This window comes from Carya illinoinensis, chromosome 10, assembly GCF_018687715.1.
Source record: "Carya illinoinensis cultivar Pawnee chromosome 10, C.illinoinensisPawnee_v1, whole genome shotgun sequence".
Classification (NCBI taxonomy): domain Eukaryota; kingdom Viridiplantae; phylum Streptophyta; class Magnoliopsida; order Fagales; family Juglandaceae; genus Carya; species Carya illinoinensis.
Window position 1 is genome coordinate 4,779,478 of NC_056761.1, and position 12,321 is coordinate 4,791,798.

General features: G+C 35.3%; 2 protein-coding genes across 4 annotated transcripts; one reads left to right on the forward strand and one right to left on the reverse strand.

The window, feature by feature from the left end:
* The first annotated feature begins 648 nt into the window (after positions 1-648).
* On the forward strand, positions 649-4,393 carry LOC122279094 (clathrin light chain 2-like). The gene is made up of 3 exons (XM_043089433.1): positions 649-1,177; positions 3,433-3,586; positions 3,682-4,393. The coding sequence occupies exons 1-3, from the start codon at positions 792-794 to the stop codon at positions 4,120-4,122; spliced, it is 981 nt and encodes a 326-aa protein (XP_042945367.1). The 5' UTR covers positions 649-791; the 3' UTR covers positions 4,123-4,393.
* LOC122279093 (cold-responsive protein kinase 1-like) lies at positions 4,385-10,523 on the reverse strand. Of its 3 annotated transcripts, XM_043089431.1 has the most exons (8): positions 10,102-10,523; positions 9,619-9,707; positions 9,213-9,335; positions 7,648-7,760; positions 6,363-6,573; positions 6,037-6,274; positions 5,564-5,714; positions 4,385-5,068 (listed from the first exon to the last, which is right to left on the reverse strand). In XM_043089431.1, the coding sequence occupies exons 3-8, from the start codon at positions 9,280-9,282 to the stop codon at positions 4,748-4,750; spliced, it is 1,104 nt and encodes a 367-aa protein (XP_042945365.1). In that variant the 5' UTR covers positions 9,283-9,335; positions 9,619-9,707; positions 10,102-10,523; the 3' UTR covers positions 4,385-4,747. The 3 variants fall into 3 exon arrangements, with proteins under 3 accessions (XP_042945365.1, XP_042945364.1, XP_042945366.1); XM_043089430.1 differs by lacking the exon at positions 9,619-9,707 and having other exon boundaries at positions 10,102-10,518; XM_043089432.1 differs by lacking the exons at positions 9,619-9,707; positions 10,102-10,523 and adding an exon at positions 9,497-9,515.
* Between the last annotated feature and the right edge of the window lie 1,798 nt (positions 10,524-12,321).

Genomic DNA, 12,321 nt, shown 5'->3' on the forward strand with positions numbered 1-12,321 from the left:
ATCAACTATTATTAATATTGTAAGATAGCTAAGTACGAAGAGACGGCTTCACTAATTTAGACATATGGTTTTAAGAAAATTTAAATACATCACGTACTTGTTAAGTGATGTATTTAAATTTAGACATCAATGTCTCATTTATTTTTATAATCTATTTCAACTTATTTTATCTAATCATTATAAATTTTTAAAATTTTTACACGAAATAAAATAAATAATTCAATTTTTTTAAATTTTAAAATAAAAATAATATTAAAAAATATATTTTAATAATATTTTATTTAATTTTTAACTATAATATTAATTCATCTCAACTCATATGAAGAAATCAAAAGAGAGGGATTGAGATTTTTTAACATTTTTCAATCCAATCAATATCTACAATTCGGAGAGATTTCATTGAATGTTTATATCGTGTTTGGATGATGGAAAATTCTATAAATTTTTTTTATCAGTTTACCGACAAAATTCTAAGCACGAGCTCAAGCCTTGTAGCCAAAAAAAAAAAAAAAGAATGTAAAAGTCTACAAGAAACAACGTCGTTTTAGTATCAATAAAAGTTAGGACAGGGTACAAATCGATCCGCCTGGCAAGAGTCAGTGCAAGACAATTACAGTACCTTCGTTCGCTTTTCCGTGGCAACTATATAAGAAGGTCGAGGGTGGTTTATAAAATTTGGAAGGCTCTCCAGTCAGCAAAAGCTCTTGCATTCTACAGAGGAGGAGGCACCGAGGGAGAAACATTTCTAGAGAGAGAAAGTGAGTGTTTTTTAGAGAGTGAGAGAAAGAGATATGTCTTCCTTTGACGAGTACGGCGAGGAGATGAACGTGAACGCTTCAACTCGTCACTTCGTCGACGACCACCACGACGATAACTTCACTGGCGGAAGCTTCGGATCCGGAGCCTACTCCAGCTTCCCAGCCGCCGCAGGAGACTTCTCCGGAGGGTTTCCTGCAGAAGGTGATGTCGCCGTCGACCACGCATCTGCCTCGCCGGAGATATTTTCATTCGACGATCCAAACTCTGGCTACTCCCAGTCTCCGTACGATCCGATCCATGTGGAGAACGGAAATGGTTACGGCGTTGGTGACGATGTTTTTGTCTCGGATGGGCCCGTGCTCCCGCCGCCGAGTGAGATGGAGCATGAGGAAGGGTTCGCTCTTCGCGAATGGAGGCGGTGAGGATTTTAATTAGTTTCTTACTGTTTTATCGGATTTCTTTAAGAATTGAGTTCTTTGATTTGTTAACTGTCAGATCTAAGATGAATTTTGTTTCAATCTCCGTAGATCTGTAATTATTTTGATCTCACTTGACAATTTCAATTTCTTAGAGTTTATTCTTGTTCTTTCTTGGCTGTTCAGTTGATCCGGTGTTGCAACTTTTGCATCGAAGTGTACTTAAATATTTTCTTCGAAGTTGTGCTTTTTGCAGAGAAAGTAGGCGTTCATTTGATTTGATCGTCTATGAAAATATATTTAAACGAATTTAGCTCAGTTTTAGACAAGTGCAGTTTAATGTCTTCTTGGTCTAATTTTTTAGTTGAATGCTTAGTTGATGGCTTAATTTATTATGATCCGGAACAGATAAAATATGGCATACCTGCATGTACATGCACGATTTACCACGAAACCGTGTATCTAGTCTGTTTTTGTGCCACGCAGATTTCTTTTTCTTTTTGCTCTGCAAAGTTAGATCCGTATGTCACATATAATGCTGAGGGGTCTCTTCAGAATTAAATTTATTTTTTGAGTCCATGTGATATTCGTTAGTCTAGGTTAGTAAGGATTCCTCACACGTAAGCAGCTGGAGTTGCTTTAAACATAGGATCAGAAATATGAGAAAGATGTTTCATGATCCCGTTGAAGGAAATGTTATCCCTCCCCAGTTCGAAGATGCCATCCAGTATAAGGACAGAAATAAAAGCAGTCCCTTGTGTGTAACACCCATCTATGGGAAGGTAGCGTGGAGGAGTTGTTGGCATTTATTTTTTGAGCTTTGCTACACATAAACCTACACACCATATTTTTTTAAATTTTTTAATTTTTTAAAAAATCTATTCTTCTTATACTAATTGAATTATTTTACTCATTATCCATATACCAAACATTTGGTAAAAGAAAAAAATTAAAAAAAAAATGTGGTGTGTGGTTTGTGGGCATATGTTTAGAATTTTTCTTATTTTTTTATAAGTACTTGTTGGCATTTGTAATGATTCCAAGGAAGCTCTAATCGTATTTTTGATAAGTCATTTCAGAGTATAAGAGTAAAGGTGGCTTGAGCTTTTCTTTTGATGAATTTAAACTTGGTGAATGAAATCCCATGTTACGTGGAGGAAAAAGTTCTTGCCATTTTACAATGATTTCAAGGAAACTCTAATTGTAATCTTGACTAGTTTTGTTTTTGGACATTATGTGGGGTGATTACTTGTGATGACAACAGACTCGTGAAGCAAGATGTTGGAACTTAAACTGTGTAATACTATCGGTATTTTAGTGGTTGATTCCTAAATTACTTTGGGTCTTAGCCAAAGGGAAGGTGAAAGAGTACATACCTTGGGTTTATGTTTAGTTGATTCCCAGTGGTTACAACTATGGGCTTGCTGACTCTAGAAAACCTTCTTCCTCTTCTTCTTCTTTTATTTTAATTTCTTGGATGAGTTAGGCAAACCTTATTACTTTCTTTAACATTAGAAATTTATCTTGGATGTTATGCAAGTGCTTTGGATAGTGAGTTGAGATGAGACGAGTTGAGATGAAAGTTGGATAAAATATTGTTAGAATATTATTATTGTTTTGGGATTCAAAAAAGTTGAATTGTTTATTATATTTTGTAATTTGATAAAGTTGTAATAATTAAATGAGATGAGTTAAGATGAGTTGAGATTGGTTTTGTATCCAAACCGGGGACCGTAGCATCTCTTGCAGGGAGGTCTTGAGATGTCATGTATAGAAGGGATAGGATTTTGTGGGTCTTGGTATTTCCTTTGTTGGTCGAAAGGAAAAAGATTAAACAAATTTAAATCTAATAACATCTGTGAACCAGCTGTGAACCATTGTTGTATTATATCCTTCAAGCAGAAGCATAGATCATCATTGCTTGGTGCCCAATTTTAGGTCTGGGACAGGTGCAGCATACCATTTTGTCCTATGTGCGAGTTCCATCCACATGTGGTAAATGAGGTAAGTTGCAAAGTTTATTTAGCGTATGTATAAAGGCAGACACTGGTGTAGCAGGAAAGAAAGGGGGTTAACTTTTGAAAAGTCAGTTGTCTGATACAATAATTTGTTTGATCTGTTTTTTGTTTTTTAATAGGGGACATCCTCTATGTTATTTACTTATTTTAAATGTGAAGATATTTCTGTCTTTCTAAATTAGATTGGAATTACTTTCAATTAAATTTAAGGAAGGAGAACCATGAATTTGCTGGTGCAGTCAAAATGCCATTCAACTTGAGGAGAAGGAGAAGAGGGAGAAAGAAATGAGAATCCAAATTATTATAGAAGCTGAGGAGTATATGCAAGCTTTTTATGAGAAAAGGAAGCTGAACGTTGAGAGTAACAAGGTGAACAACAGAGAAAGGGAAAAGGTAAATGTTGAAGTGCTTCTAACCTAGCCACCCTATTTTCTACTCTGGTTATGGTCTTCTCAATGCTTGACTATCGGTGTCTCTCTCTGGCGCAGTTATACACTGCTAATCAAGAGAAGTTTCATAAAGACGCAGACAAACAGTACTGGAAAGCAATAGCAGAGCTCGTTCCTCATGAGATCCCAAACATTGAGAAGAAAAGAGGCAAGAAAGATCAGGAAAAGAAGCCATCAATCACAGTTGTGCAGGGCCCAAAGCCTGGGAAACCCACTGATCTTTCAAGGATGCGCCAAATACTGGTGAAGCTAAAACACACGCCTCCTCCCCACATGATAACTCCCCCATCTGCACCTGCTAAGGATGGCAAAGACGGGAAGGGAGTTAAAGATGCCAAAAATGGAAAAGACGCATCTCCAAATGCAACCGTATCTGCAGCTGGAGGAGCGCCGGCTTTACCGACCAAAGATGCTGCCTCTAATGATACTCCTCAAGCTTCCAAACAAGAAGTTGCTGCCGAGGAACAGTCTGCAGCATAACCATAGAAATATGAAGTGCTTTGGTCCGTACACGTTTTCTTTTCATTTGTTGTACTCCGCCTTTGCTTCCTCTTCGTTTTGAATATGTTTTGTGTAAAAGTTGTGTCCATTCTATTCAGCTTTCAGTGGAACCCACTTTTTGGATTGCTTGTTGCTTTGTTATGAATGGGATTGGAAGTAGTCATTGATTTCACGGTATTATACCATGTTACTATTCTTTTTGTACCAACATTAAATATAAAGGGTCAAATGGATTGTCGCATACTCATAATTTGTTTTGATGCCATGAACTGATTACCCAAAGATTTACATTATGTGTAACATGACAATATGGTACAACTTTCTTCTATGTTGGAAGTAGTGCTTCAAGCCAAAGAATCGTTTGCTCGCTCTGTGTTCCACAGGTTTATTCATTTCGGCACCAAAGGAAATAGAAGATAATGAGTCTGCTCTATCCCAATACGAAGGCCAAAAAATATATATATATATATATATATATATATATATATATATATATATATATATATATATAAGCAATATAAAACCGGATATGTATCTAAAACAAGCTGTAACTGCATTTTTGCTGAGTCGTATTCACTGTTCACCTAGGAATGGAATTATTCAATCATCTAGGGGTAACTTCAGTAATTGTGACGGGGACAGAGCTCATCTGATTGCTGGTATAGTGGGAGGATGACCCTTTCTTGGAGGAAGATGCCTCCCCTGACACCGTGAAATGGCCTGGGGCTGTAAGTTCCTTCTCATTGAGTCGGATGTTCCTCGAGAGCATGTCAACAACCTGGCTCATCAACGGCCTTCGGCTCGCTGCTGCCTGGGTGCAGAAAAAGGCTACCTTCATGTATCTAATTACTTCTTCCTCGGGGAATCCTTGCATTTCCGGATCCACAATCTCCAAGAGTCTCTCTTCTTCATACAGCTGCCATGCCTAATAAAGCAAAAAGGGTTGTAGTTAAAGAAAAGGTTGAGGAATCGTATAACAGCAAGACCAATAAAAGGGATATGCCATCACTAAATCTATACAAGGAAAATTAAGAAAATGTATGGATTTTCTGTAGTTATTACCTGTTTCCTCCCGAACTTTCTCCCTATATTAATTTTAATATAAGACCACCCACCAAATATTCAGCCATTCTTATGATTGAGGTTCAATGGAGCAACGAGGTTGATTAACAAAAGTAAAACTAGTTATGGCAGGTGATGTTGGTTCGAATCCGTAGGGTGAGTGAAGAAGCAAGTTTGACTGTTTTTAGTAAATTCATAACTCATTGAACTTGAAGTAAGCTTCTTCTTGTCAATGACAACTACAAAGATAATTTAGTACAAAGAAAGAAGCCAGCCAACTCATTAATGAGGGGAGCAGCAGATGTCAGAAGCTACTGACAATTTTGTAGAAAGTAGGAAACCGAAAAAATGGACATACCCATTCCAAGAGAAATTTCTCTGTCCCGCCCCAGTTTGCCTTAGCACTGCTTCTGCTGCTAATTATTTCTAGTATAAGGACTCCAAAACTGTAAACATCGGCTTTCATGGTCAAATGACCACCCAAGGCATATTCTGGTGCTAAATAGCCACTGCACAAAGTAAAAGCAAGTTATGCATCTGCCTTCACTGACCAGCTAAAATTTAAATCTCAATATAAACTCTAAAACGAAGGCCTTCTACCATTTTTAAATCATCATATGATCCAGATGATTTGGGTGACTCACAAACCTAACATACCTTCCTTGAATGTAGTGACGTCTAGTTCAAATTAGATAAAGGTTACAGAGATGCTGATTAATAGGGAAAATTATAGACTGACCAAGTTTCGAAAGGTAAATATTTAATGATGCAAGGAATATACAATTTCATATGTGAAATCACAGTCAACCAGAAATCTGAAAGATAACATACGTTGTTCCAGCAATTCTTGTGCTAATGTGAGTGATGTCATCTGGGAAAAGTTTAGCCAGCCCAAAGTCTCCAATTTTTGGGTTAAATTCTTTGTCCAGAAGTATATTACTAGCTTTAATATCTCTATGCACAATATGTGGTACAAGATCTTCATGAAGAAATACAAGACCCCTAGCGGTGCCCAGGCAAATAGCAGATCTTTGTTCCCAATTCAGATTGATCTTTGAACTCTTTGAACCTAAAAACATTAGGAAACAGATTAAATATTCAATCCTTATTTGGGTACGAAGACATTGAGCCCATCTTGCAGACTAATGCTGAATTACCTAATAATGCACGATCAAGGCTGTTGTTTTGTAAGTATTCATAGACCAAAATCCGATGAGATCCTTCGACACAGTAGCCTACCAACTCAACCAGGTTTGGATGCCTGACATTTGATATGGTATTAATCTCGGTCAAAAACTCACGTAATCCTTGCTTTGAATGGGCAGAAAGTGTCTTCACAGCAACTTCTATTCCATCTTTTAGGGTTCCCTAGAAAAATATCAATGCACTAATTAAGTAAAAGTTATTTTAATTTTTGAATACTAGATGCCAAAAACCATCTTTGGATTTCTTTTGCAGTAATTATATAAACTTTCATATTTGTTCCTCTCCAAAGTTTGACCTCCAGAAACACATCCAACTTAAGAAAATCGAGCTTGAATTATATTCTTTGATAGAGAAGTAAAGATTCAGAAAAATCAATTCACAGCGGTGGCTAATTTTCTTCATGGTGCATCAAATTTTAAACCAAACAATGAAAAGTTGTTTTCCCATACCACTGGAGACCTGGTAATAACAATAGTAGTAGTAGTAGTAGTATGGTAATAAAAGAGTAAGCAGCAGTATCCATATGTCACGACAGTTCTATAAGAACCTCTAAAGTAGGGGTGGAAATTGGTCCAATCAGAGGGGATGGTCCATCCTTTTCCCGGACTAGACCAGACCGATCACCCCTAGTGGACCGGACTGGACTGTTAGCTATTGGTCTGGTCAGTCCATATCAGTCCGCCAGTTTCAAATGGGGGATCATACAAAAAAGCCCACCATTCTTGAAGTATAGAAAAAAATGTGTATTTTCGGCCCATTAGTGTAAAAAAGCCCACAATGTTTATAATTTTGAATAATACAACAATTTAAATTTATTTGTACATTTTTTACTTAAAAATAGCCTAAAAAAAATTGTACAAGATCAAAACTGATAATTATAGATTAGTTAATTGATATAAGTTAATTAATAATTATATATTTAACATTTTATATTGTCAATAGTCATAGGTTAGACAAAAATTACATAATTCACTTATATAACTACTATATAAAATAATATATAATTTATAAAAAAATACTTAAAAATATATATTTGTAGTTTGGTCAGTCCGGTCCGGGGTGAAAAAACTCCACCCCAGGACTGGACCAAAACCCATTCAGTCCCACAAATGGAGGACCGAAACTGACCAAACAAGTTTTCAGTCCGAAAATTTTACACCCCTACTCTAAAGAATGTTTTTAATAAGTTCAAGTTTTCCGACACTAGAAAGGTCAATCATCTGCAAATTATGATACCTTGTAAACAGTTCCAAAACCTCCTTGGCCTAATTTATTGCTTGGATGGAAATTATCTGTCGCCAACCTTAATTCATTGTAGGAGAAATGTTTAGTATTCCCAGGCAAACTCCCTATGCATCAGAAGGAAAAAGAAGTAACTTAAAGAAAATCATAAATATGAAACAGAGAATTAGCAATGCACAAAAACTTAAGAAAATTAGGGAGGGGGGGGGGGGGGGGGGGGGAAGGGGCCATAAACAGAGAGTTACAATCCAAAGAATGGATGCACTGCTATTCCCAATTTATGGTAATGATGAGATAATGAGCCCAGGCACTGAGTCTGATACGAGTCAAATGAAAAAATTTGACATACAATGGAAATACAACCCAGCAGACGCCAATAATTCCTTTTCAAGTCAGAATTAGGACAAACAGATGTAAAGGCAGCAAAGAACATATCGGGATGTTCAAATCAGGATGTCGCATTCTTACAGTCTGGGCCAGTCTCAAATTGAGCCAGTACTGTAAGTGAACAAATGTGATTTAGACATCGGTGGAGAATTAACCACAATCAAAATGTACTAAAATGCAAAACCTCTGTTGATTAGACATGAACATGCCAAGTACCTGACACCATGGCAAAAGTTTAGTGAGTACTATTAGATAGTTTTCCTTCTTTTCCTTTTTTCTTCTCATTTTAGGTAAATTAGTATATATTATTGGTGATAAGACTGGAGTAGACTACAATGCCATGATTACACCATAGATAGAGTTTTCCTTTTTGATGAACAATAAAAATACGTAGGAAATTTTCCTTCTTTTTTATAATGCTCAGAAAATCCTCATAATAAGGAAGCATAAAACTGCATCTGGCTTTGAACAGGGCTATGCATCAGTTGGTCAAGGTATAAAAATTTGTGATGTTTTGAACTTGGGTCCATATATATGTGCCTCCTTAAAGAATGCCCCTTGTTTAACAGATTCCCAATCTATGAATCTGTTATAAGAATAAATTTCACAAGCTGATTAGAACTACCTCAAAGTCCCCCCCACCCCCACAAAAAAAAATTACAACAGTAAGACTTGCTGTAGGACTAGTCCTTAAGGGCAATGCTGATGAAGATATAGCTCAGGTTCAATGGCCTCAGGTTATGTTCTCATCTATATGCATAAAGAACCTGTGAGCAAAATATTTAATTATTATACGCTCCATGTGTCAGGTAAGCAGTACAACTTGGGGAGGAAAGAGGGGGAGAGATCCACAAAAGCCATATCATTAAGTATGTGACCACAAACACCCCCCCCCCCCCCCCCCCCCCCCCCTTTTCTCCTTTCTCTCTTAAGAAGAAGAAATCGCACTCACTTGATCTGCCAAGAAAGTCATGCAAAATTCATGAAAAACCTTTAAAATGTTTCGTGTGTCAACAAATAGTGTTATAACATTAACAATCACGGCAAACGGGTAAAAATTTCCCAGATTAAGCAGACATATTATGCATTACACATAACAGAGACAGATAATGTAACTCAATTTATAGGGCAGTTTCTAGAATACAAAATATGAAAAGAAGGAAGTTCCCTACCTACTATTTCACGATGAGCAGAGCTCTCTCCCCTCTTAACTTTTAAGGCCCCAAAGCAGCTACAACTCATAATATTTTAAGTTATGTGACTACTATGTTCTTGTTGTAAATTATACCTTTCACCTGCAAAATGAAATGGGACAGATAAAGAAATAATTCAATATAAATTAACAGAATACTTGCTTTTTTCTTTATTGAGCTTCACATATTGTTTCCATTTTTCTAACTAACTAATATTTGAGGACTAAGTAACAGAATAAATCAATACACAATTAACTTATTACCTCATTTTGATCATCCAAATTTCCTAGAGCATTATGACTAAAACATAGTCATAACCCTCTCTATTTTTTTCTATGTTGGTCAGGGGAATTAGGGAAGTTTGGGATTTATTCTTATATGTTACCATTTGTGTTATTAAAGTAAAAGACATCACCATCATCTGCCGGATCTCCTAAAACAAAATTTACCCTTCGATAAAAATCAAACGCCAAACTGCTCATGCATCCAAAACGAAAGATATTCAGAATGGCAACCCTAAGTCGCAAGCACAGCATATAATCTACAACACAGAATTTTCACAAGGTCGTATGGTCTATTCCTATAAATATGTATATACGCATGCATGAATGTATTGCATGCATATGCATAAGAAGACGCAAAGTTAAACAAAATTTGAACGAATCGGCTCAGAAAACCAAATCCCCTTGCATTACGACCAAAACAAACTAAAAAAGTCAGACAATCTAAGCCCCAAAATAAACTAAAAAACTAGCAGGAGTAAAAGCTTCAACACAGGTGGAAAAATATCGTGATCACTTTGAGAAACAAGCAACACAAAAGCGAACTGATTCTTAAATTGACAATCAAGAACAACTTAAGTAATTACCTAGATTAACAGGGGAAAACAACTTCAGCTCCCGATTTAGTTACGGAATCAACAAATGAAGGAGACTTCGAAGGCTCCAAGATTTGTCTCTGCTCTGGCTTCTTCTAAATTTGTGTGCGTTGAAACTGTTCGTTAAAAAATAAAAAAAAAAGGATAATGATAAAATAGGAGAGGAGTTGAAAGATGAGGCAGCGAGGTTGTTTTGTCGCGTAATCCGTTGTCGTGGTCGTATCAACAGGCTCCGCTTCTTTCTCCGCTTACGATTTCAGCACCTTATTTTTTCTTTACTCAGCTCTGCCTGAGAGCAGAGAGGGACCTTCGTCTATTTATTTTTATTATTTTTGTTATTTTCTTATATAAGTTGTTGAGCAATGGGTTCCGCAGGTTGACTTTTGACACACGTCCTTTCAAAGGCCTGACGTCTCTCTTTTACAATTTATTTTATTTGACGTGTTATTTGATTAGATTAGAAATATTTTTTTAATATTAAATAAATGAGAAATGATATTTACAGTCATGATTGTGTAAGCGACGTGCAGTTACTTTGAAAAAAATGAATTAATATAAGATTCACATGAAAAAAAAAATTAACTTTTTAATCGTGAACTCTATTTTTTTTCAAAGTGATTGCGTGACGTTTGTAATTCTACGACTGTATATAATATTACTCTAAATAACTTTAACATATCATAGTCATAGTGTTTTTTTTTTTTTTTTTTATATAAATCTAGCACTTCTAAAGGTATTTATATTTATTACTGAAAGCCTTCAAATCGGTTTGGATAATAACGTTAAGTTATATAGTTGAGATAATATGAAATGAGATATTTTGTTAAAAATTAAATAAAATATTATTATAATATAATTATTTAATATTAATTTATTTTAAAAATTAAAAAAAATGAATTATTTATTATATTTTATAATAAAATTTGAGAAAATTTTGATGACTATATGAGATAAGGTAGTTTAGTATTTGGTATCTAAACTAAATTTAAGTTGAAATGAAATAAAAGTTGAGATGAAAGTTAAAAGTTAAATAAAATATTGTTAGAATATTATTTTTTTTATATTAATTGTTTTGAAATTTCAAAGAGTAAATTTTTTATCATATTTTGAGTAAAAATTTAAAAATTTATAATAATAAGATGAGATAAAACAAAATAATATACTTTTTGCATCCAATGATAACTTTAGTCTAAATTAGAATTGAAATTTAGGGAATTCAATTTGAATTCTAAAAAATGACTTTTTGTGACGCCCCCAAATTCCGTTTGGGATTGGACGGACATTTGAAGCGTCGAGACATGCAACACAAGGTTACCTGCCCCCGTTCATGACATATAAGATGCAATAATCCTAACATGCATCTAACATTATGCAATATTCGCAGCGGATAATTTTTTTTTTCTTTAGCAATACTATGCACCAAACTGAAAATATCCCAATACTTAAAACATACTTCATACATAAAGATCCATTGAATAACTAAGATCACAGCACTATTCCAAAATAGTTATGATCCAATAGTACTGGAGATGCAACTCCATCGTACAAGTAGTAATTTAACTACTATATTAACATTAACGACGCACCGTCGTTCAGTCGACTGTGTCTAGTTGGTCAGCTCCTGATCCTCCTTCAGGTCCTGTAACAAGATCTACCATTCGAGGGGAATGGTAGTTGGGACTACCACAGTGAGATTTGATTACAAATCTCAGCAAGTTAACAAAAAACTTCCATACAGACTAATGATGCATGGATGACAGTAAAAGCATAAATGCATAATCAAATTCATAAGTAATTAAAGCATAACTTAGTGTACAACATAGCATAATTGACATAGCTTAAATTGAATCATGAAGTGAACTTGACTTAGCATGAACTTGCTCTGAAACTTGACTTAGCATGAACTTGCTCTGAAACTTGAATTAACATGAAAAATACATATTCCACAGTTGTTGTGGCCCAATGTATTCTACGTGTAAATACATACTCCACAGTTGTTGTGGCCCCATGTATTCTTCACAAACTTGACTTAACATTAAAAATACATACTCCACAGTTGTTGTGGCCCCATGTATTCTACACAAACTTGACTTAACATGAAAAATACATACTCCACAGTTGTTGTGGCCCCATGTATTTTATGCATCACAATTGTAGTTAAATACATACTCCACAGTTGTTGTGGCCCCATGTATTCTACACAACTTGACT